At 39.7% G+C, this 26,449-nt stretch overlaps 2 protein-coding genes across 2 annotated transcripts; one reads left to right on the forward strand and one right to left on the reverse strand.

Annotated features, from left to right (window-relative positions):
• Positions 1 to 680: 680 nt before the first annotated feature.
• LOC124283317 (juxtaposed with another zinc finger protein 1-like) lies at positions 681 to 16,110 on the reverse strand. The gene is made up of 6 exons (XM_046719351.1): positions 15,999 to 16,110; positions 12,345 to 12,417; positions 9,028 to 9,128; positions 5,594 to 5,693; positions 4,508 to 4,642; positions 681 to 3,827 (listed from the first exon to the last, which is right to left on the reverse strand). The coding sequence occupies exons 1-6, from the start codon at positions 16,096 to 16,098 to the stop codon at positions 3,395 to 3,397; spliced, it is 942 nt and encodes a 313-aa protein (XP_046575307.1). The 5' UTR covers positions 16,099 to 16,110; the 3' UTR covers positions 681 to 3,394.
• Positions 16,111 to 16,265: 155 nt separating this feature from the next.
• LOC124283318 (ATP synthase lipid-binding protein, mitochondrial-like) lies at positions 16,266 to 22,177 on the forward strand. Its single transcript, XM_046719352.1, is given in 7 exon segments — positions 16,266 to 16,318; positions 16,529 to 16,603; positions 18,024 to 18,083; positions 18,529 to 18,633; positions 21,276 to 21,372; positions 21,739 to 21,761; positions 21,764 to 22,177. Coding segments are annotated over 6 exon segments (471 nt in total). The 5' UTR covers positions 16,266 to 16,318; positions 16,529 to 16,558; the 3' UTR covers positions 21,905 to 22,177.
• The last annotated feature ends 4,272 nt before the right edge of the window (positions 22,178 to 26,449 follow it).

The raw sequence follows: 26,449 nt of genomic DNA on the forward strand, positions 1-26,449 counted from the left end.
GGTATACACAAGTGAAAGTTGACTAATTGAAGTAACTGTAAAACTTACTGATTTGATTAATTGTAAAACACATCTGAAATCATCAGGATCAATAACTTCACAGCGTGAAATACAACGTCAGAATCAGGACTTTGGTAAATGCTACAAAACTTAGAATTAACAAGCAGCTCCGAGGAACATATTGAACAAGCACATAAACACCCATCTTCAACAAATATTCCCAAAAGACAATTTGGTAAAAAACCAGAGCCACAGGTATTGCTTTTATAAACAGGAACAATTTGAAAACGCATAGTAAATTTTGTTTCTTGACAAGTGACTAAAAGCTGATGTTCAGGTACTACAACATCAGCAAATACTCAAACTAGGATATTCACGGAAATACTGCACGAATTCAGGCATCATACCAATTTCTGTCAGTGCACTGAAAATTATTTCCCAAATTCCACATTTTTTCATAGAGTATCAATATATTTCAGGAAAGTCTATATATCAGGGCATTTTACCATCAGGATCTCTTTCCTAACTAAGGGTGCTCGTGGTATTTTCCCACAGACTAAGTATATCTACTTAGTGGGTCTTTGGTTTCCGCTCATAAACTTCAGAAATCCTAAATTTTGACAGATTAAGCAACGAGCAACATAACATATTTAACAGATAATGTTCAGTCATATTTCTTGAGGTGTATATCAGACTAGTACTGTTTTTTGTATAATACATAATAAATTAAAAACAAGAGACATTCAAATAGTTTTGACATTAGAAGTTACGGTTTGAATTTTGTCACGAAAGTAACCAACACGAAACACCACTCAATAAATAGTTGTCATGGTATGCAGTTCTCGTGATACTCCGTGAACAAGCACACATACAGAAGAACACGGATTGACTAGAGCCGACTGGAACACATCCTAGCATGCATCACACTGGTACATCCCAGGACACAATGGAAGATATTTATGAAAACTTCATACATGAAATGACACCAGCCCATAATGTTTTATTATACTACTCAAAAGACGTTAAGGACTACTGATTCTGTCATATTACTACTGATACATAATTTGTCCATGATGGATTAACAATGGTAATAGGAAAAGGTTTTAGTATTCTTTAAATTCTTTTGAGTAGTATGTAAACCTCCAATACTATATTCAACAACTAGTGGGTGAGTTGGGTTTATTCTCCTCCTGTACCCAGACAGTGAGAATATCACAAAATAATGTTATTTGTAGTTCCATGTTTTCCTTTCTGTGAAGATATTTTCCTTTGTTGCATATAAATCTGGTTGTAATTTCGTTGCCAATGAAAATATTCAAAATGTAATGATCTAGTAAATCCCTTATCACAACAACTTGCAATATAAAATGTGAGCATCTTGATTCATAATCACTTTATACACTACTGCCTCAGTTATCTCCCTTCACAAGTTTGTCATTTGGTTATTAGAGGTGGGCATAGTTGTGCAGCCTCCGAAAATGGAGAGGGAGTGAGATACTTGCAGTAAAAATATGTGTCAAAATTACCTAAAATATTCTCAGTGAACACATTCACAGCCATCCCACTGGCAGTGTCTTCTACTGTCTCTTGACAAACACTAATCTATAAATCTGTTACAAAACATATGAAGATAATGGTGGGGTACAGATTTCTTGATCGGTGGGATGTATAGACAGACATCAGGTGTATACACAAGTACCGTAACCTTTACTTGTTGGGTATCCCTGGCTGCGCCTGAATCTGAAACCAATACTTTGTGATGCAAACAAGTAAACGACAACTGAATTGTTAATGTCTAAATACACATTGAGCTTCAAATATCACAAGCAGCAACAATAATATAGTGAATGTCATAATGGACAAAAGATGGATTTCACATTTACACATGAACACACCATGCTATGAGATTCTTGATTTCACAAAATACAATATATATAAAAATTGTTGAAAATAAACTGACAAATGATATGAAATTTGAACATTGCTGAAGTTTGGTCAGTGATTCTATGCTTTACGAAGTGTATAATATCTACATTCTATTTTATTTTATTACACTCTGGACTCATTTCTGTTGCTACAGCTGCTTCAATAGCCTGAATGAATGACACAATGCATGACGCTATGAGCTGGAATTCTACATAACCACGCATTGTATAAAAAAACAACAGAAGACAGACATGTTTTCATTGCAAATTTTGGGGTTGTGTATGCGCTGACGATGTGCTTCCTTCATAGTCGCATTATAGAAGAGTTTATATATTAGATCAACTTTAAAGGTTTATACAGGGGTCGACATATACATGGAGTTTCTTTATAGAAGGCAATATACAGTATTCAAATTGCTCTCATGAGCTGAAGACAATCTGTGCTAACCCAGAGAAAGAGGCAATGAAGGTTGTAATGTGCTTCCAAAACTAAGACGCAGAGTATTCGTCATATAGAATGGAGATAAAATACACTGAATACCGAAAAGGTGATAATGTACTTGATACTACTCTCAAAACTTTCATGCAATCATAAAATGAGCAAAACACAAATAATGCACAAACATCAAGAAAACATTGCAGGTTCAATTAATCATGACTGAACCAAACACTTCAGCATTTCTTTTTCTGCAAATGTAAGCCTCCACATGCTGTGTCATGAAAACCAGCAAGATTCTATTCCATCTGCAAACCTGACAGCCTCTACTGTGGGATACAGTACTTCAGCATTTGTCACGGTGTGTCAACGTATTGTGAGTCATTACTGTGAAGCAGTTTGGTGCTGTTACAGCAAGTCATCAAGGACATGTTGAAAGGACTACAATAGCCATGATAACAATATATTCATATCAACATGTCTAAAGCAAGCCTGCTTAACTCATTGAGCACCTATAAAAGATGTATCATCAACAGCAATACAACTTCTTAGGACATAATACCTTACAGTGGTCTTTGGAAAGGTTAGAATTTTTGCAGTCCTATCTATCACAACAACTTAATATCATGATGTTTGAGTGAAATACATATTTCAGACATAATTGTTTTATCCAGGCTTGTTCTTGAATTATCAAGAATATTTTCACAAACTTCTTCAAAGGATGCAGCTAATTGTGTAGCTGGTATGGAATATAAACTTAATATGTCCACCAAAGCTTTCAAAATACATTGTGTTCCTAGGTTATACTAATGTTTTTGTTTCTCTTGTACATGCCGGTTAACCCTGGCCTCTTAGAAAGAAATAAGGAAATATATTTCCAGCTGTATTTAGCCTTAGATTATTGACGAAAAACACCATAAAGTGGTAAAAATGTTCTGGCAAAGAATGAATGTTCTCTTTAAGCTTACTAATTAACACAGTCGTGACAGTGTTTTGGCTGTGAGTGAATGCATTATAATTGTCTGCTCTTTGGTTATTCAACTTTAGCAGTAGCTATGGCAACAGATAATGCTGGGGATGACTGGCTGACAAGTTGCATAGGGGTCACTGAAGACAATGTGGGAGTATTTTCATTAGCTGCTTGTACAATTGTCATGGCAACAGTTGTCAAGGGACTGCGAACTGTCTGAGCTGTGGACACTGCAGATTGGAGGACATTTTGTGGAAGTTTGACTGCTGACTGTGTAGATGTTGACAGAAGGAGGGCGTCAATGGTGGTGTTGTTGGCAATTGTCTTGAGAACACTTGTGGGTGTGTATTGCGTCTTGAGACTCAAAGACTGGGCAATGGTGGCCGTCTGACTGCTGCCCATGTCTACCGTCTGGTGCTGCTGAGCGCTGTGGTTCCGAAGGCCTTGGACCGTCTTGTAACTTTTCCCACAAAAACACTTGTAAGATTTTTTCACACTGAAAGATTGAAACACAAATGTCTGTACACTTTTACACATATGGCAAGAGTGAGTATGGTTTTACGACACTTTCCGCAATAATCTAGTGTTTTCATGCTGAGTAACACTAGAATTGTGCTTCTCACAGTGTAGAACCAATGTGTAGCATGGCATGAGTGATTAAATCAAATGTGGGGGTGAAAGCTAAGGGAGACAACTCTGTTCATGGCACTGTCTCTGACCACACAACCTTTGGACCATATGTTGATGGTATATCAGCATTGACATTCAATGGCAGACACACTTCAAACTTATGTAAACAAAACATATCAGGTTTAACATGATTACAGATAAGAAAGTATGTTTCTAAAAGTTGTAATGAAATATCCTCGTATATCTGATTTGAGCCTTATCCTGCGCTTGCCTCCCTTTGGATCAACTATCAGATGAACTTAATGTCACAGGCACCAAAAACACTCAATACAAAAGTTCTTTGAACATGTGATCTTCCCTTTCTGTTGTTTAATGCCACACTAATCTGGTTATTGACATCATGTACATCGATCAACGCCATTTGGATAAACTGACCTGCATCAACCAAGTTAGCAAGCCGGCCAGTCAGTTCTGTCAGGCATGTCATATATCAAGCAGGAGTTGAACATACGATATGAACACTGACTTTGCACAAATTATACATACACTATCTTGGCCTCCCGCTTGTGGCCGTGTCTTGCGTGATACTTGATCCCATTGATGTTCTTGTAGCGCTTCTTACAGCCCGGGACGGGGCAGGCGAACGGCTTGTCTCCCTCCTGGTCCTTACTGCCCATCATGCTGCAATACCACACAGTACACTGTCATACCCTTCCTTTGTGTCTATTGCATAATTGACCCGTGAAGGTCACTCACTCTATTGCGAAATTAAGCCCACTATTTGTTTCTAAACCAGCGCAAAGGGAGATAATTCCTCCTGAGTGAGTGAGTTTAGTTTTACGCTGCACTCAGCAATATTCCAGCTATATGGCGGCGGTCTGTAAATAATCGAGTCTGGACCAGACATTCCAGTGATCAACAGCATGAGCATCGATCTACACAATTGGGATACAATGACATGTGTCTACCAAGTCAGCGAGCCTGACCACCCGATCCCGTTAGTCGCCACTTACAACAAGGATGTGTTACTGAAGAATAATTCTAACCCAGATCTTCAAAGGTCAATTCCTTCTGAAGTGTTTTGGTGTAATTTAAAAGGGGAGTAAATTGATTAAACCAGCCCTTCTATTTTGTGTATGCTGCAAGGGGCACTTATTTTTGTCCTTATTGTAGGTGGCCTCATGTTGATAACTGCAGCTTTCCAGTTGTGAAGACTGGGTACAGAAATGAGCAGATCACAAAATCCTGAGCTTGAATCAGTCTATGTTGTCACCTTGTCAAGTTCATGCCATGCCCAGTGTCATGTTGTTATTCAAGTTGGTATCCATGGTTACTTAGGTTTCCCAATATGGATCTATCTATATGTTACTTTCTGGATTTATTCCAAAGATTTCAAGGTTAAAATGGTGAGTCAAGCTGATCAAGGTACCATGCTAAGCATCTAAAGGCTCAGGCTCACAGGTGGGACATCACAGCATTTCAACACTGTGGCTGGTTCCACCTTTGTGTTGTGTTTTATGGGAAATCACTCTGATGCGTGTCAGTTAAAAGTAGGCTATAATTACAGAGTTTGACATTTTGTTTGTAAGAAGTAAACCCCCTCTCCCTCTGCTCAACACACGAGATCTTCACCTGAGTATTGTGTCTGAAGAGAACTCCTCCTGTGTGGTCCATGAGTCGTTACTGTCTTCCTCGTCATCACTCCGCACCTCCTCCTCGTCTATCTCACTCCCTGCAGTGGAATAACATACAGCTGCTGTACATGATGCATTGAGGTATAACACATGTATATATACCAACAGTACAGTCAGGAGTACAGGGCATAACACTGGATACCAACTAGACGAAACATGGAATAACAAGGCGAACAATTTCCAAACAGAGAACACTTGCCATATATGGAATGTAAACTGACTGACTGACTGACTGAGTTTAGTTTTACGCCGCTTTTAGCAATATTCCAGCAATATCACGGCGGGGGACACCAGAAATGGGCTTAACACTATGGAATGTAAACAATTGCTCCGTACATCAAAAACTGTCGCATGCGGTGTTGTAGGTGTTTGCAGAACTGGTTTCAATCACAAGTTGTGCGTAGGTTATTTGTAAAGAGCACTCCAAGGGACATAACTCTATGGGGTACGCTTGAAATAATGTTCGGCCAGTAGAGGGCACGAGAGTCAATTTAATTTAACGTTGCATTAGTTCATTCAAACTTTTTAATTTAATATTATAATCTAAATATGTAACAGTGTAGGATACAACACAATTTATCAGATACAAGGAATACACTAATGGATGTAAGAAAACTAAAAGATATCTTGGGACACGGTCATGTCATGACAACACTGTGCTCCTAAGTAACGCTGTGTGTTACTGCGGACTGGTTGTAGTGCTGATGGGGAGGGTCATGTCAACACAACCGAGTGTTCTCTAGTTATGTTGTGCATTGCTACATAGCGTTTTGAGTGCTTTTTGGAAGTCACATGTTATAACGACACAATGTTGCCAGGTAACGCTAGTGTCACTACGTACCAGTTGGAGTGCTGCTGGGGAGGGACATGTTATCAGGACACAGTGTTGCCAGGTAACGCTAGTGTCACTACGTACCGGTTGGAGTGCTGCTGGGGAAGGACATGTTATCACAACACAGTGTTGCCAGGTAACGCTAGTGTCACTACGTACCGGTTGGAGTGCTGCTGGGGAAGGACATGTTATCACAACACAGTGTTGCCAGGTAACGCTAGTGTTGCTACGTACCGGTTGGCGTGCTGCTGGGGAGGGACATGTTATCACAACACAGTGTTGCCAGGTAACGCTAGTGTCACTACGTACCGGTTGGAGTGCTGCTGGGGAAGGACATGTTATCAGGACACAGTGTTGCCAGCTAACGCTAGTGTCACTACGTACCAGTTGGAGTGCTGCTGGGGAGGGACATGTTACATGTATCGTGACACAGTGCTGCCAGGTAACGCTAGTGTTGCTACGTACCGGTTGGAGTGCTGCTGGGGAGGGACATGTTATCAGGACACAGTGTTGCCAGGTAACGCTAGTGTCACTACGTACCGGTTGGAGTGCTGCTGGGGAAGGACATGTTATCACAACACAGTGTTGCCAGGTAACGCTAGTGTTGCTACGTACCAGTTGGAGTGCTGCTGGGGAAGGACATGTTATCAGGACACAATGTTGCCAGGTAACGCTAGTGTCACTACGTACCGGTTGGAGTGCTGCTGGGGAAGGACATGTTATCACAACACAGTGTTGCCAGGTAACGCTAGTGTCACTACGTACCGGTTGGAGTGCTGCTGGGGAAGGACATGTTATCACAACACAGTGTTGCCAGGTAACGCTAGTGTTGCTACGTACCAGTTGGAGTGCTGCTGGGGAGGGACATGTTATCACAACACAATGTTGCCAGGTAACGCTAGTGTTGCTACGTACCGGTTGGAGTGCTGCTGGGGAAGGACATGTTATCAGGACACAGTGTTGCCTGGTAACGCTAGTGTCACTACGTACCAGTTGGAGTGCTGCTGGGGAGGGACATGTTACATGTATCGTGACACAGTGCTGCCAGGTAACGCTAGTGTTGCTACGTACCAGTTGGAGTGCTGCTGGGGAGGGACATGTTATCACAACACAATGTTGCCAGGTAACGCTAGTGTTGCTACGTACCGGTTGGAGTGCTGCTGGGGAAGGACATGTTATCAGGACACAGTGTTGCCAGGTAACGCTAGTGTCACTACGTACCAGTTGGAGTGCTGCTGGGGAGGGACATGTTATCACAACACAATGTTGCCAGGTAACGCTAGTGTCACTACGTACCAGTTGGAGTGCTGCTGGGGAGGGACATGTTATCACAACACAGTGTTGCCAGGTAACGCTAGTGTCACTACGTACCGGCTGGAGTGCTGCTGGGGAGGGACATGTTATAACGACACAATGTTGCCAGGTAACGCTAGTGTCACTACGTACCAGTTGGAGTGCTGCTGGGGAGGGACATGTTATCACAACACAGTGTTGCCTGGTAACGCTAGTGTCACTACGTACCGGTTGGAGTGCTGCTGGGGAGGGACATGTTATCACAACACAGTGTTGCCAGGTAACGCTAGTGTTGCTACGTACCGGTTGGAGTGCTGCTGGGGAAGGACATGTTATCACAACACAGTGTTGCCAGGTAACGCTAGTGTCACTACGTACCAGTTGGAGTGCTGCTGGGGAGGGACATGTTATCACAACACAGTGTTGCCAGGTAACACTACGTACCGGTTGGAGTGCTGATGGGGAGGGACATGTTATCACAACACAGTGTTGCCAGGTAACGCTAGTGTCACTACGTACCAGTTGGAGTGCTGCTGGGGAGGGACATGTTATCACAACACAGTGTTGCCAGGTAACACTACGTACCGGTTGGAGTGCTGCTGGGGAGGGACATGTTATCACAACACAGTGTTGCCAGGTAACGCTAGTGTTGCTACGTACCGGTTGGAGTGCTGCTGGGGAAGGACATGTTATCACAACACAGTGTTGCCAGGTAACGCTAGTGTCACTACGTACCAGTTGGAGTGCTGCTGGGGAGGGACATGTTATCACAACACAGTGTTGCCAGGTAACGCTAGTGTTGCTACGTACCGGTTGGAGTGCTGCTGGGGAAGGACATGTTATCACAACACATTGTTGCCAGGTAGCTCTAGTGTCACTACGTACCGGTTGGAGTGCTGCTGGGGAGGGACATGTTATCACAACACAGTGTTGCCAGGTAACACTACGTACCGGTTGGAGTGCTGCTGGGGAGGGACATGTTATCACAACACAGTGTTGCCAGGTAACGCTAGTGTTGCTACGTACCAGTTGGAGTGCTGCTCGGGAGGGACATGTTATCACAACACAGTGTTGCCAGGTAACGCTAGTGTTGGTACGTACCGGTTGGAGTGCTGCTGGGGAGTGACATGTTATCACAACAGTGTTGCCAGGTAACGCTAGTGTTGCTACGTACCGGTTGGAGTGCTGCTGGGGAGGGACATGTTATCACAACAGTGTTGCCAGGTAACGCTAGTGTTGCTACGTACCGGTTGGAGTGCTGCTGGGGAGGGACATGGCTGGTGACTGGGGGCGAACTCTCTTCCTGAATGGGTCAGCATTCTCCTTCTTGGCTGCCTCTGTGAAAAACCTGAACAGATGGAATCAGAAAACAAAATCTGAAGGTGCTGAATCATTCACAGTAAAATGTATGTATGGCTGTGCTATCAGAAACATCTTGAGTTGTCAGGCAACATGTCAGTTAGATTTTATCACCTTCACCGCCATTTCTAGAAAGCACCATACCACAATCCATCTTGGCAAAATTGATGCAAAGATACAACAATCTGAATCGCAAACCAATTAAAAGTACCTGTTTGCAGCTAACACAACGTTGACCATAAATGAATTTCCTCCATTATGACAATTGCTTCCAAATTGGGAAACACATGTCGAAGGAAGTACAAATATGAAAAGTCTTACGTACTTCCAGTTGAAGAATTTTACTTCCAGATGGTGGACAAATGTGTTATATCCTGTATGTGCCGTAACATTCCGCGTGTACTTACCTGAGGTTGTATTTTAGCAATACTTTCAGTAGACCTCGTCTCAGTACCCTGACTACATAAGCTTATCTTACCAGATGGAAGGAAAATTTACTAGACATCGTACTTGTGTCAAGGATTGCAAACTGCATTTACAGTGCTAATTAATAACCAGATTAATAGGAATGTTATTCTAACTTCTCCTTTCATGGCATCACATTTTGCTTTTGAAAGTTCCCAATGGAAGATGGCCTTATATTGAAAGTTGCATGCTTCTAACTAAAATAGCTACATTAACATGAGTAATAAGAAAGCTGCATGCACTTCCATTTTAACAATATGCTTACTTGGTTGAGAAAACACATTTAATGTAAACGACCATAAAGCAGACAGTTCCATGCCTCTAGCTACCATCCCAGCTAACACACAACATTTTCTCTATGTTGTGGAAAGGTTGTAGATTGGTAATGTCATGACACAACGTTGTCACAAGGTTAGTATTACGTCATTTTATAATGTTATGTCACAACGTAATAACAACGTTGCAAATTTACATTGAGAAACGTTATGCTTTGGGCTCCTCACAATGTTAAAAACAACATATCTTATGATTTGGTGTCAGGATAGTCTTGTGTAATCTTTTCACTTTGAGATTCTTTCTTCACTATTCCGTTACAGCTTCAGAAAACACACGACCAAAACAACGTGCAAATTGACGAATAAACATTGAGTTGAATCTCTGCTTTGTCTCTTATGTACTGTTCACTACTGGGAAAACTATTCAACTATTAACGCTAAATAGAATGTTAAGACAACATAAAATGTTAGCATCAAATAACTTTAACTTCAGGCAACGTAAAAATGACGTATCACCCAACATTGTGACAACGTAAAAGTGACAATGGGAGTCCACAGAACAACATTGTAACAACGAAAGCATAACGTTGTGACAACGCTGTGACGACATGAAATTGTTAGCTCTGGCTCTGTTAAAATGATTAATAAGAATGTTGCATGCACTTCCAGTCAAATAATATTACCGGGTACCTCCAGGTTGATGAGACACAGGCCTATGCCTTTAACATAATCAAGCAAGTTAATAAGACAATTACATGCATTTCAGGTTGAAGAAGATCACCTTTGGCCTCCGAAACACGTCTCAATCAAAACAACTTCTTAACAGAAAGTTCTGTCCCTCTAATTACCTTGATAAGAAAGTCATCTGCACTTGCAGTGCAAATGTTCCTCAACTGGACAACTGCATATTTATTATTTTTGAGTGAAGAGGTGGGTGATGGTTCTCTGGATAGGCTGAGTACACAAAGCACTTCAATGACCTCAACCTTCAATAAACGTTACTCAAAACATTACCAATGCAATGCCCCTTCCCAAGATGCCATTAACTCTACAATGGCATAGATATAAACAGCGAATTTAGCCTTCTATATCACCTGTACGCTCCTAAGAACATTCCCATGGGCTTTCAGGTACCCAAAATGACGTCTTTAGGTGGAGCTTAAAGTAAGAAAATATATCATGGTCGCCACTGACATAATAAGACAGTCATCACTTGCTGTACATAAGAATGATATACCCACTACAAGTGACTTACAGAAGATTTCTCAATAAACAAACCCATCTAAGTGAATATAGCAAACATACATTTTTAATGGCAATGACTGTGATGATGACCTTTCATGTAAGGCTTTCATGACCCAAAAAATCTCTCATGATATGTCCATGCAGAAAAAACTTTCTACTTGATATCCCTGTGATGCCAAAGCACTATATAGTTTAAAAAGCAAGAAATCTTGGCAGAGACCTTATATTCTGACCTGTCCTAAAAACACCCCCATTCACCATGTTTACACCATGTGGATGTTCAGTCATGCAAATCATTAACCATACATAGTGAAGGCTACATTTAGTCTTAAGTCTATTTCTGCATTCGGGGCAGTGGGGTAGCCTAGCGGTTAAGGTGTTCGTTCGTCACGCCGAAGACCCGGGTTCGATTCCCCATATGGGCACATTGTGTGAAGCCCATTTCTGGTGTCCCCAGCGTGATACGGCTGGAATATTGCTAAAAGCGACGTCAAACTAAACTCACTCACTCACTATTTCTGCATTCCCTGGTTTTGTGAGAAAAATATATATTATCTTGTCAGGAATATTACAATTTTATGTGATGGCTGCTAATAAATGTATCTAAGTGAAACAGACCATGGTCTAACAATATATATGTGGTGCAAATATCATTAAGATCTAAAGCACCTTGCAAAATATATTATGAGGGTTACATTGTTTGCCAGGGCATTTGCCTTTGCAGAAGCCAAAGGTCAGCCACTGACTGTCTGAAATTTTGAAAAGGAGGGCTGTTCAACAGGCCAAGGGCTTAAGCAAAAATGAAAGCCAAGGAAGTTATTGTTACCATTGTTTTAACACTAAAATGGAGAACATTTTGTCGCAACTGCCAACATGAAGGAAACAGCAGCATTCGTTAAGAGGTTGTATCATTAACTTCACATCACAGAACATACTTAAGGGTGATGTCACAACAAGAAACGTGAGCCCAAATACACCACATAACAATAGAATAGAAAGAATCCCATTGTTCAGGAAATGCAAGCTGCTATTTAGCTACACCTGCAGATTTCTGATAAGACGCAGGCATTCTTATAACAATTCCATCCATTTTAGCTCTAATGGTGAATATTATATCAACATGCTCTCTAACTACATGCTTCACCTCATACCCAAGCAGCATAACTACAAACACAAAGTTGATCATGAACACAACATTGATAAAAGGCTATCCTATGTACCTCAAGACGTAACTAAGGGCGAGAGCTGATGGCTGTTGGAGTTCCTGTTTCTCTAATGCACGAGGGTCCGTATCTAGAGAAAGTGAACGATGAACCATCAACATTAACATTACACATGAACAATCTTATTGTTAGATGCTTGATGGGTATTTAGAAGTTGGAAGGTAACATTACAACATATGGTATGGATTTACAACTTCTATAATATTTACAACACAACGTTGAAGATGAAGGGGCAAGTTGTAAATCCATACCATACGTTGTCATGAAATCTTATCATTACTGTTACATTTCCTATGCAAAGGCATGCAGTTTAATTTCACGTTTTACATGTTCTAACAGCAAATATCCAATGACAAAAATAATTAATTCCAGGACTGTCGCTTCACCACTAACTAAAATCATGTACCAACATGAGGATTCTGGGGTAGAACTGATCCCTTGCAACTGATGTTGCTTCTGAGTGACCATCAAATGTATCAGGTGGTCAAAGAAGGTGACTAGTTTGACTGCCTGCCATTACATCCCGAAAACATGGATTGTTGATCACGACATAACTTACTGGATTTGCCTAAACCAGCCTCCATTTTACACATGCCACATCATAAAAATGGAATAGTGGTGAGCGCGGCGTTCAACAGATAATATGAAATGACCTGATCATACACACTAACATAACAACACAATTCTCATTTCAGTCAATTCTGACCCGTGAAGATCCGGGCTAGAATTGATCTTCAGTAACCCATGCTTGTTGTAAGAGGCGACTAACAGCATCAGGTTGTCAGGCTCGCTGACTTGGTTGACACATGTCATTGGTTCCCAATTCCGTAGATCGATGCTCATGTTGTTGATCACTGGATTGTCTGGTCCAGACTCGATTATTTACAGAACGACACCATATCAGTGGAATATCGCCGAGTGTGGCGTAAAACTAAACTTACTCACTCACTCAGTCAGTTCTGGAGACACGGGAAACTCAGGACCTATTCTGACCTGGATTCTATGGGAAGGCTTCCAAGACAACATCCCATAAACAGTCAACAATATGTCCTACTCACAGTGACACTGACACCATAGAAGCATCAGATCATCTACAGCAAGATATCTGATGCCAATGGCAGTATACACATCTGCCAGGAAATAAACCAGTCCGATGTTAGAGACATCCTATGATTTGGAGTCTTACTGTATGAACCTATTGACTTGTATACATTAAAGGTCACATGCAACCAAAAAATCAAACATAATTAAAACACAATTATCACTTCTTCATGACATATAATATGCATTGCTGATTATGAAAAAACAAATAAACAAAATTATAAGCGTATAATCGCAAATCAAAAGTGCAATATGTTGTACTTGGGTTTACCTCCCTCAAACGAAGCAGTCGGGATACCGAACCCAGTCAGAGCGGGTGGGTGTGCACTCAAGTGTAACGGCTGGTTCATTAGCAGATGCCGCCTTCACGGCTCATGTTGGGTTTTGTAAATACATGCTCATTTTTTGTGTATAACATTTTGCAATCAACAGACATCATAACATGTCATGTGTTCAAGTATCACACCTGCCTGTCTGTGTAATTACATAATGTGACAGAGACCGAACTCGGGCCATAAATCAATGCGTTTTGTTTATGGTGTATAGCCTGATTGGTGTTAAGTTCAAATTGCATGTGGTCAGTGATCGCAGTTGTGTATTGAATATTGTCATTAGCAGACAGGCAGGCAGACACACAGGTGTCAATAAAACAAGACATTGAGTTTTGTCTGTGACAGCGACATATCTATATCACAGTTAGAAATTCTGTCAACGCTAAATAATGACATTGCTTTTAAGTATCGAACTGAGAAAGTGACTCGGTAAGAAGAACGTGTGGTGAAATAGACAAATGAAATTATATAAACAGTTTATTTACTGTCATAACATATAAAAGCTCGCCTGCCTGTGAGATATCAACAAAACATTATGAAAATAGCTCACACCAAAGCCTTCACCGAGTATTCACCAGACAGCCCGCTTCCAAGTTGCGCGAACCTATTTCACTGCGCACATGCTATGAGCGCAGCCCAGCTGTTGAAACCCGTATTCCCCAGAAAAAGTCTGGGGAAAATTAGGGAAACGTTTGAACTCTGATTTCGCGTTTTTTTCATCGCGTTATTTTTCAACTTTATAAGTTGAATTTGCATTTTTGACGCTTTGTTTCGGTAAGTCCATACCGAAAGGTATCAGAATCTGCAAAGTTGTGTTTTACGTTGCATGTGACCTTTAACAAAACTATTTCCAGTACACAGACAGAATACCGACAAAAACATACACAAAACATCAGCTCTCATTGAGAATGTCAAAGTGAGCTCAAAAGTAAACCCTTACCAGTGTCTCTAACAAATATTATGAAATATTTCACGCTACACTTGGTTGTGACTAGACACCATGGCTGCAGGTACGCCATTACCGACTTGCCCAACCTAGTATTTAAGATGACTACGCCCAAGGTAAAAACATTAAGAAACCAGAATGAAATACATTACTTATTGGTACATAGAACACATTAAAATTCACTTGTGCATCATCCCAGGCGTGATATTGCTAGAATATAGCTAAAAGCGGCATAAAATCAAACTCACTCAGTCACTCACTTGTGCATCTCAGTGTTTAGTATATTTGAGATAGGACAGCGGTACTTATATTAACATTGATAAAGATGATAAAAATTTAATGTCTTCTTTTGAAATGCATATTGTCACAAGTAATGAAAATATTGAAATACAGCAATTAACTTGACCATAACATATTCAATGATTCCGAACTTTCACTAAAGTAAATGGCAAAAACAAAGGACAGAGTGTAAAAAAATTCAAATGTTTTTCTACATTATTCCATAATTTGTACTCTGAAACTCTGCCCAGTGTAAAATTACATTTTAAATGGTAGATTACCATGATGATGTTATCTAGGTGTGAATCATATTGATACAGATAAGTGATAAGGGACGCGATCCACCATGGGTTCGTATCACTGCATTACCCTAAGCCTATCATAAACTAAATATTGCAAAAAAAATGATGTTGATCAAGACCATTCACCATCCCCATTTAAGTGATCTTAGGGCTAAACAAATACTACAAGATTGTAACTCTCATATTCAGTGACTTATGACAGTCTTTGCACTCTGCATGGTTACTTTGAAAAGGCCCAGGAAATGTCTAATAGTAGAAGCAAAGCTGTTACACTACGTGAGGTTAATGGATAAGGGCATCATATTTTCGGTAAAGCGTCTGAAAAGGAGGGATTGATAATATTCCTGATTCTTCTTTTGAACTTCACATAACATGCAAATCTGTTTCGGTCAGCTTTTGTAACGCTATTGTCTTGGGTCTATTTGTCGTAAATTTCAAAAACCTTAACATATAACAGTAACCAGTAAGTAATCGTATTAGCAACACCGATCTGTCAAGTACAACAAGAAATTTTATCACTCAGGTTGAAATGTGCAACCTGTGAAGTTTGACAGCTCGCGGGAAGCTGCACGTGTGTAACCCATGCTTGTGTCAAAATGTAAACAAAGCGTCGTTGGAATGTTTTTTTTGTAAAGTTCGGAATCAGTGTTGCATGATTGACACGGATCACACTCAGGTCTAGTCGATTTACCTATGTGTATGTCCTCGATGTGTTGGATTAGATCTGCAAGGGATGTAAATGTCAGTCCACAACCTGGAAATGCACAGTTATTTACCAGGAACACCGCCATTAGCTCACCGAGTACCTGCAGCCTCGTTTTAATAAGCTCATTATCATAACAAAAAATGTGATGTATTTTATGTTATTTTATTTTGAAGAGTAAAGATTTTCATTTCAATGTAATATATTGATGTATTTGTATTAAAATAAATGAGAAACATTCTTACATCGTTGCGACGGGAAACTACCCATGCGCATGCGCTGTATCGGTCTCCTTCATTCACCTCTGGGTAAGCGTTACCGTGCAGACAACCCATCTCTTTGGAATCGGTCAGAATTGCTAATTATTTTGTGCCATCGGAATACTTTTTGGTTTTAATTTAAATCTTTTCTCATGTGATAACTATTAGGATAGATATTTGTGGTGCATGATTGTTTTCTAATAGTGAAATTTTATTATTCGTGTACATGTCGAATAATGAGAAACCGGCATTTTGCAGGCCCGACAAGAGACTGAGTCAACTGTCAAAATGTTTGCTTGCACAAGGTTCTTTCACCCAGCTGCCCGGTCCGTGGTCAGTACGATTTACCTTTACTTTAATTGTTTGTTAAGAAGAATATATGGTAATACTTATACAGTTTGCAATTAGTTCGTGCCTGTACTCGTCTGCATTTACTGCAGTCGCCATGATTTTTGCTTGCCGGTCCGATCACCGCCCATCTTAGCATGATAGTTGGTATTCGGTGAAATGACAGTCAAGTGCATTGAAGTTAGTATGTACATGTGCTCTCATAGTTAAGGTGAATACCCTGTCATTGTAGAAAACATGATTGTATTGAAGCTGTCCATTTGACCTTCGTCCCTCGACCGGCATATCCAAAGTGAGGTTCTTGACGTCACGCTCGCTTCTCACACGAATGCCCTTGACGAAAGACTTTTAAGTAAAATTTGATAATAAAGATTTGTGACATGTTTTGACAGAGATAAGACGATTTCAGCTTTTATTTGTACTCTGTGTAGCATCAGTTGTATCGCTTTGTTTTGGTTTGGTGAACTGTTTACCTGTAAACATTCGGCCTATCAGTATTCATGAATAGGAGTTCTGATTGTAAACGTTTTACAGATATGGCCTAGTCATCTATGCTGATTAAAACCTATGATTATAGGTGCCTGTCACTTATGTCAATTACACAAGAGTACCTTATGCATTAAATATAGTGCAGGGGTGGAAATAACCCATTGCCCGACGTCCGAGTCCAGTGTTTTTTTCTGTTGGGCAAGCAAATTTGTATATCACACTGTACCGGTGTCCAGTTGACTTTCCAACGTTAATTATGTTGTTTATTTAAGAAATCAACAAGAAAATGTCCGGTATAGTGGAAAAATTATCAGGGCAAGTGATTTTACATGTGCCACTGTACCGGAGTACACTAGCGATTTTAAAGTTATTTCCACCCCTGTATTGTCCAAGACATTGAAGCTTATGATCTGAATTCATTGTCAAACTTCCTAGTTGCTTCACCTTGACAAACATTGACTTTTAAAACTCTTAAGACAAATCAGTGGTCTGAGCATTTGCATGGACCCATGGTCGCTTCATGTTCATGCCACAAAACCATGAAAGGTGGTATTTGTTACCGTACTTGACATTAAGACAGAAAAACAGACTGGAGTCTGTATATGGTACCCATGTTCAACTGCAGCATATGTTGGTGGGAGATTCACTATGAACTAGCATAAATGTGAACGAGTACAAGCAACACTAATAAATGTGTTTCTGTTTAAGTACAATAACCTTGACGTTAACCTAAAGCCTAACGCTCACTTGTACCAACTGAGTATATGCAAAGGCTTATTATTACTTATTATTACTTTGGAAATAGATTGAATTTTTTAGGTTAATGTTTGAAAAACGGTATATAACTGTTTTACTCAATGGATTTGACTAAATATCTGAGATTGTTTTGGCTTCTCATTGAGGTTTCATGTTGCAGGTGTCCAGTGGAAGCAGAGCGGTGTTGAGGCCATTAGGCAGCTCAGTAGTAAATAATGAAGTAAGTTATCAATATCACTCTAAATAGGACTTGTCATTGTATGGTGTTAGTTATTTTTACCTTTTGTTATATCATATCAAATGTACCATAAACAACTTCATTGTTTCACATGTTTAATGTCCAGTCAGAAATTGTAATGAGATTTTTGACTGGCATATAAGTGCACTTAATACATACTATTTAGGGAGCATTCATTTGATTAGTATGGTTGGGTTAAATTTCATTTGAAAATCTATCCCCAGGTACTGATCATCATGAAACACTATGCAGTTCCACCATTGCCACAATGTTTTTGTCTGTTTAGGTACATATATCAAAAGTTAAATTCTCTTCCTGCCATACTGACCCATCCTTGTAGATGCAATGGATGTCCCTTTAGACCTTTGCTAATATTTGTTTCTAGTAGAGATGAGAAAAATAATGATTTAATATTTTTTTCTTTCAGCAGATCCCACAAGCAGCTCCAACAGCAAACCTCTCATCCTACACAGGTTTCAGTGCTCTTAACATAGCCCCTGTCAACAACAATGTGTCATCATTTATCTCGCAGGTACGGCACGGCGCAGTCATATCTTGACACAATATTCTTGCCTCCCTATGGGACAAATGCAGAAATGGTGATTAGATGCTCTGGTTTTGTCAGGATTCTGATTTTGGCTATTGATCATTGTCAATCTGAAGCCTGCCCAACCAAGGTTGATCATTTGGAAGCGGGTGTAATACAGCTGGAAAAGTTCTAACGAAAACAAACCTGACATTTTATAGGGATATTAAGTGTTCATATGTTGCAGATCCAACAGGACACTTTCCTCTGTGTTAACTGTTCTGACTCTTTAGAAAATGTAACAGGTATTCTAATATGATCCCAAACAGCTGATTTTGGGACACAGGTCGCTTTCAAAGCTCACATTTATCTATTTAGATAGGATCATTCTTAAGGTTAGCCAATGTTTGTTTTTTTGTTTTGTTTTTATCGCCATGTATAGTGATACTTAGTTTAAAGTCTGTAGTTTCTATTGTACCAAAGACTGTAAGTGAAGGCCCATTGCAATTTTACCGTTTTCAATTATGATGCAACAAATACCTCTTCATTATGCATTTCCATTTCAAAATAATCTTGACCCTAAACTGCATGTACATGCAACAGTTGATCAGTGTGTTCATTTGCTGATATGTATCATCAGAAAGGACAAGTGTGCATGTGTGATGTTAAGCAGCAATCTGGGTTTTCTTAAGCATTTTCTCTTAAAACTACAATGACTGTTGACCTGAACCTCGGTATGAATGGTCACAGCTATGGTCTCTAACCATTGCTCACAAAGATACAGCCCTGTTTTAAGCAATGCTGCCATTTCCACAGTCTAAGTAAACTTAGGCTCAGTGTTATTCGTTACACTGCTATACTGAGTCTAACAAAACCTTGTCAGGGTTCGAAATACCCCATATATTAGTGTGCCATGGCACAGTAAATATTGAAATGGCATGGATAAAAAATGTTCCCGGTGCCCTTATGGCACGCCTAATTTGTTAGAGAAATAACTTGCCTTTAGTCATTTAATCCCCAAAACAAAACACTTGCACAAATGACAACCAAGTAAAAACATTGACTTTATTGTCCAGGAAATAACTGGAATTATGATTGATGTAAAGAAATCTGGTTGTTTTTCCATGTAGAGTGTTGGGAGTACTGATAGTTTGGTTATTGAAGAGGAAATTGTGTATGTTAGATATATTGAACAAGTGAACCTGTCACAAAGTTCTTAGCTATCAAAGGTGTGAGGAAAGCAGAACAAATGAAGCTTCAGAAAGCCATCTTAAACAGAAGACCAGTGACAGCAGAAAACTGGTTACATTTGTTCTTTACTAACAATGAATTTCAGATGATCATCCTTGCTACAGTCATTTATTCTAAAAACATGTGGGCACGCTTGATTTCTGAACTCAAGAGGCGACTAACGGGATCGGGTGGTCAGGCTCGCCGACTTGGATGTCACATGTCGTCGGTTCCCAATTGCGCAGATCGATACTCATGCTGTTGATCACTGGATTGTCTGGTCCAGACTCGATTATTTACAGACCGCTGCCATATAGCTGGAATATTGCTGAGTGTGGCGTAAAACTAAACACATAGAGTAAACAGTCGCTGAGAATAGCGTTTTGTCAGCATTCAGGGATGTCAGCTTGCGGAAATATTAGCTAATGATAGCTGTGTCAAAAGAAACCCAAAAGCGTATATTCTGCAGGTCCTATATCTGTGTTTTATGCGGGTTTTCATTTGTTATGAGATCAGTGTTGGCGACTGGGGAAGAGAAAATCCATTTTGTAAGTCCTGCCAAACCCTAAATAGATGTCGTCTGATTGGTTAAATCCGTTCGGCCATCTTGCGGTTGATTGGAAGGTCATAGGTCGCTCAAAGGTTACCTGACGCGACCTTCCACAAGGTTTTGTTAGACCCAGAAAAGCAGTGTAACGAATAATACTGTGCCTAAGTTTACTTAGACTGCCATTTCCATAACTGAAGAAGTCATAATGAAATTTTATGAGCAGAAAATATATTTTCAGGGTAATAAGTTTTTACGCTTAGCTTGAGTAAATTTTTTCTATGCTTTGACCTTTTAATTTTTTGCTCACCTGTTCACTCGCCTCATCTGCTCAAATATTTGTCTCACTAACGACATCCCAAAGACGCTTTCATCAGAATGTTAATATGGTTTATATTAAAACTATTTCAATTCTTTTTTTTATATGTTTTTCATTTATGTAGTTGTGGGGCTTGATCATGCTTTTAAATTCTCAAAATGCACATTTGCCTTTGTTAATGTTTTCCTTTGAAAATCAGTTTTGGGTTTAGCTGAACTTTGGCATGCCTGTTTCTCAATATTTTGTTCAAATCCTTAGATATATGCAGAAGATGTGATAAAATGTCAATCTTCTGTAGCAAGGTTTGTTCTCTGGCTGTTCAGAACACAACCACATGGGCTGCAGTGCTGTGGCACTATTGCTTCTGGGACAAGATGTAGAAGACAGTTTAAGCTTGACTTTATAGAGTTTACAGTTTACCATTATCCTGATCCCAAATGGAATGTTGAATAAGTATGTTTTGGACAATATATGTCTTCAATTGACTGATATGTGTTTTTGGTTTTTACTTTCTGAAAATGATTTTACCAAAATGTCAATTCAAATTTTTAGATCCGAACATTTCAAACAAGCGCTGTACAACGTGATATTGATCAGGCCGCCAAATACATTGGTGCTGGAGCTGCCACAGTAGGAGTAGCAGGATCAGGTATGGAAGGAGAAAGTTTCTGATGCCTTGCTGGTACTTTATTAGAACTTAATCTTTGGGAATTTGTCCATGTTTCAGTATTTGAATATATTAGAAAAGTCAAATGTTCATGGATCATTCTTTGTTCTGTTTTTCTTGATGTTTTGACTGGAATGGACCCATTTTTAAAAGCACTACATTGTGCAAACAATATTAACTGTAAGACTGGCCTAAGGATTATTTCATGTGTGGTCCTTAGTTTTGAAGAAACTAACCATAACACAGCAATGTCTTTATATTTTCTGAACTAGCCATGATTTCAGCCTAAATAAAGCCTAAAGTCTGTATTAAGTTACTTTTCTAAGACAGATTTTAATTTGATTTCAGGCGCAGGAATTGGCAGCGTTTTCGCGGAAGCTTAGTTATTGGTTATGCCAGGAATCCATCTCTGAAGCAGCAACTCTTCTCTTATGCCATTCTTGGATTTGCCTTGTCTGAGGCTATGGGTCTTTTCTGTCTTATGATGGCTTTCCTCCTGTTGTTCGCCTTTTAATGTTATAGACAATAGAAGAAATACCAGGCGCGTTTGTTTGTTCAACTGTTCGTGGATCATATTCATAAAAAAGCTGGTGTGTTTGCAGGTCTAGGGCCCAACCAACATGAGGAAAAGCAGTTCTACCCGAACTGTATTAAAAAATGAAAGTTTTGTAGGCGAGGTTGTAAGATATAAACAAGAAAATCATTAAGTTTGATTGCTGTACAGATACCTTATCCACTCTTTATAGAAAGAGTTCGAAAGACAAAATAAAACGTATTAACATTTAAATGGTTGTTATTGTATTGTAATGAGTCGGGGACGGCTCTTGCACAGACAATTCAAAGATATACATGTAATTTTCAATTTTAAAAGTGCAAGTATGAGGGAAGGAATAACCCACAGTGTGGCAATTGTCAGTAATGCATTTATGGATGCATATATTTTGGCATTTGAGGAATAAATTCGTATTACATGCTTTATGTTGCGGCATGTATGAGGTGGTCATACTTGCTTGTTGGTGTGGATTGTTGCTCAAAGTCAGTGGCAGTTTTGCTGCAGAAGAATGTCGGCATGTTTTGGAAGGACATTACCAAGCCTGAAACACATCTGCAGTGATGAGAATTTTCTGCTGAATTACACAAATCTGATGGCATGGGGGTCATTCTTAGGAACATATAAACGTACCTCCCCAAATAGTCACGGCTCATTTTCCTCTTTTTTTCACTCGCCCATTCTCATCCCTGTATCTGAAGGATACTTCTGATGACTGAGTGACCAAGAAAGTTAACATCTGCAACATCTGATTTCATAGGTAGACATCTTCAGTGCTGTGTTCAACACTGTTGAAAGTTTATATGCTATTTACTCTGCTTAACTGAAATGTTGAAACATTAATATAAGTAACAGTCCAATCAATGAGTGGATCAACTAATAATTTTGAAGGGGCACAACTTCAAAACTCTCTTGAGATAGATATATATATATCAGGTCAACTTTGAATGACCAGAGCTGTTCACACCTACCCGGTCAATGTGTTAAAGTATTTTGAATGGACAAGGGATTAGGAAACGGTTTTAATAGAAATTGAAGTGGCATCCCTTTGTGTCTTGTCTCATTTCCTGTGCCATTATTTTCGAAGAAAGAAGATGAAAATTATCGCATTCTCTTGCAAATGGATACATCATGCATTTAGATTGCAAAGTATGACAAAAAGGTTGTCTCACTGCAGTTTCCATTTTCCCAATATCTGCCCTCTGAAGTGGTGACATTTGGGTTATGATTTGTGATGGGGAATAATCATGGGTTCGATTCCTGGTTTGTTAAAGGTCTCAGGAATCGTTGGGTGAACCAAACTGCTGAACACCCATGACCTTCACAAATCAAGCTACACGCCCTACAGGTGATACAGAAATACAATACAAAGCTAAAAAAAACCCGTTGTGTATTTAGACATACGCTGTGATAATACATGAAAGAAACGGTAAAGTGAATGATCACGTACATAGGTACGTGTACAGAAAGTCGCTGAAATAGGTCATGCATTTAGAACAATCAATCGTCATAAATATACAAGTATGAATAATAATTAACTTGAAGCCTTGCTGAAGTTAGACACAGCGCTGGGGAGCAGCTAATGAAGATAGGCTACTGAAGAATGAATGTTTACGTTCGTTGATGATCTGATGAAAAGAAATAGTTCCACACAGAAGCGACTAAGAAACAATTGTATTTTTGTGTGTATGAAACAGCCTGCAGAGATAGCTAATTTGTGTGCATGTTATTAGAAGCTTACAACTGAAATTGGATGACATACTGCCATGATTAATAAGGTGTACTCTCTGGTGGCTGCCATTTAACATCAACGATTTAATTAAAAGTGAGTGTTTCTGGTGAGAACTGGTTTATGGAATGTTGAAGAAGCCCCAAATTAGGTATGTTAAATTTGCTTAGTGATAGAAGCTTCCATAAAATCTTGTTTCCCTTATTTATCACGTCATGTTGATTATTTAGTAGGCTATGCCTTAATATCATTAACGTAAAACTTGACAGTTTACATCCGTATTGCTGAAAATGTCTTTTAAAAATAAGCGGTAAAAGTCACAATATTTCCTAAATGACCTTAACCATTACAAAGAAACAAAAGTTCAGGGGAGACAACTCTTTGATCTGTCAGCAGATCATTCTAACATTCCATATAGAACTTGTTTTTGCAATTATACACGTTAAAATGCGTGTCCTTCATTGTTTTAAACAACCGCATTACTTAAGACACTGCGAGCACCTTTTGAAGTCTAACGTACACGTTTTGAAGTCTAAGTAAGTTAGTTTATCTATTTTGAGAGGTACACTATACATATAACGGGAAACACAAGCAACAAGAATAAGCACTCCGAAACATGATGGTGCTGTCAACAAAAGAAAGAAAATGTTAATAGAAACTTCAGAAGAAAACCTGACAAATAAGTGAGGCGAAGGAAGGACGTTAAATGAAATGACAAATTCTGAAAAGAAGAGTCAGAGGAAACGATGAAGAATTACCCGCTATAGTCATTAAGTGGAAAACAAGGCAATGGAATAGGTTGATAGAAGTCGCCACAAATATCCCGTCTGTAGTGAAAGTGACGTTGGGGCTGGAAGAATAGTTGGTTGGAAATGAATTGTCATTTATTGAGAAGCAGTTCCAAATTCAGCACAACTGGTCGATACATTTTTGTCATTTTGTCACTTGATGACAAACCTAAGGTCTGCATGAACAGATGCTGTTTAACATGTATGAGGAGACCTTTGCAAATACTCGACAATATTTCCCACGCGGAGACTATATTCAGTGGAAAACTGTCAATACTCCGTACACTGAATGATCCAAAAAGTTAAAAAGGCCGTAAAAGTATAGGTCGAAGGGATCATAAATGAAGCTGTGGATACACTGACGTTTGGTAGATGTTGCAGACATCTTTAATATCAGACGTGAGTATAGTACATGTCAGGTGTTTAAGGGTTATCTTCATAATCCACGGGGATCTTGCTGAGAGTTTATGAGCAAGTAGCATATTAGGTTCAGTTGACGTTGGAGGTTCCCATTAACAGGTTATCCTGTAGAAGGATGTGTTGTATACACATGACGTATGCCCCCATTCTTAACAATATATGGAACGGTGGGGTAGCCTAGTGGTGAAAGCGTTCGCTCGTCACGCCGAAGACACGGGTTCGATTCCCCACATGGGTACAATGCGTGAAGCCCATTTCTGGTGTCCCCAGCCGTGATATTGCTGGAATATTGCTAAAAGCGGCGTAACACCAAACTCACTCACTCACTTAACAGTATCAGGCATTCTATGCCATCATTCAGTTCCTGATTGGAGTAACCTTTACGCAGTTTAAAGTCGCCTAAAAGCCACTATTAGGGAGGGTTATGCCACATTCACTTCAAGAAGAGTCATTATTCACAATATTGGAACAGAACTATTTTTGTTGATGTCTACACAGCACCGTTGTACATGGGATATTCTTGATGTCAGATAGAGCTGCTGTGGAATAATGGCGTGGGGAAGGATTCACAAACAGTGCATTACTCAAGAGAACATGATGAACTAACCCCGATTAATCAGTTCGTTATCCGTTTCATCCTCTGGAAACTGAAAGCCTCACAGTGGAAAGGTTCCATGCAGGGGAATCTTACTGAAGCTGACAGTAGTTGTATCAGAGCTTACGTCTGTGCCGAACTGGATTTATCAAGCATTTACATTTGTTAAAGAATGCATCAAAATAAGAGATTTATTTACATTGAAATAAAGAAGTTACTATAACGACATCCCTGACTAAAGGAATATACACTCTTCCCAAAATATAGGAACGCATTAGCCATTTTTAGAAGAAGTTATTTCGTTAGTTTAAGAGCAGTTATTTCATATAATTTCAGTGGTAAATAGGTGAAAATTCACACGTCTGTAGACAAAGAGTTCACCAACACAACAGCAGCCGTTATTGTGTTTCTGTTTACTTGAGTCCACAGCATAGCGTCAAAATCAGCACTTTGTATGGCCACCATTGGCAGCAATTACTGCTCGGCACCGTGTCGACACAGACGGGATAAGTCGACGAAGTCGCTCTTGCAGAATTCTTCCCTACTGTTCCTGCAATGCGATGGCCAGTTGTGGAAGTGTCTGAGGCGTGTACGTACACGTGGATCGAGTTCATCCTTTAGGTGTTTTATGGGGTTTAGATCTGGTGATCGGGAAGGCAATGGCAAGACATTGACGTTAGAATTTTCATGGTAGCGGACCATGAGGCGTGCCGTATGTGAAGTAGCGTTGTCATGCTGGAACAACTCCCTCTGTCGGTAGTGGTGTGACGATTCACCGATACGCATCGATGCATCGATCCATGGGCCGCCGATACAGTGAATCGATACAAAGTTTTACATTGTCGTATGTCCCGATACGATACTTCAAATGGGCCACGATACATCGATGTTTAGCTTTGAATATTGCCGAATCGCGATATCTGTCAAGAAAAAAGCTTAAGACTTACTTCTGTTTGATGATTAAAATATGTACATAC

This window comes from Haliotis rubra, unplaced genomic scaffold (genome assembly GCF_003918875.1).
Source record: "Haliotis rubra isolate DU_JTF1 unplaced genomic scaffold, ASM391887v1 Scf313, whole genome shotgun sequence".
NCBI classification, from domain to species: domain Eukaryota; kingdom Metazoa; phylum Mollusca; class Gastropoda; order Lepetellida; family Haliotidae; genus Haliotis; species Haliotis rubra.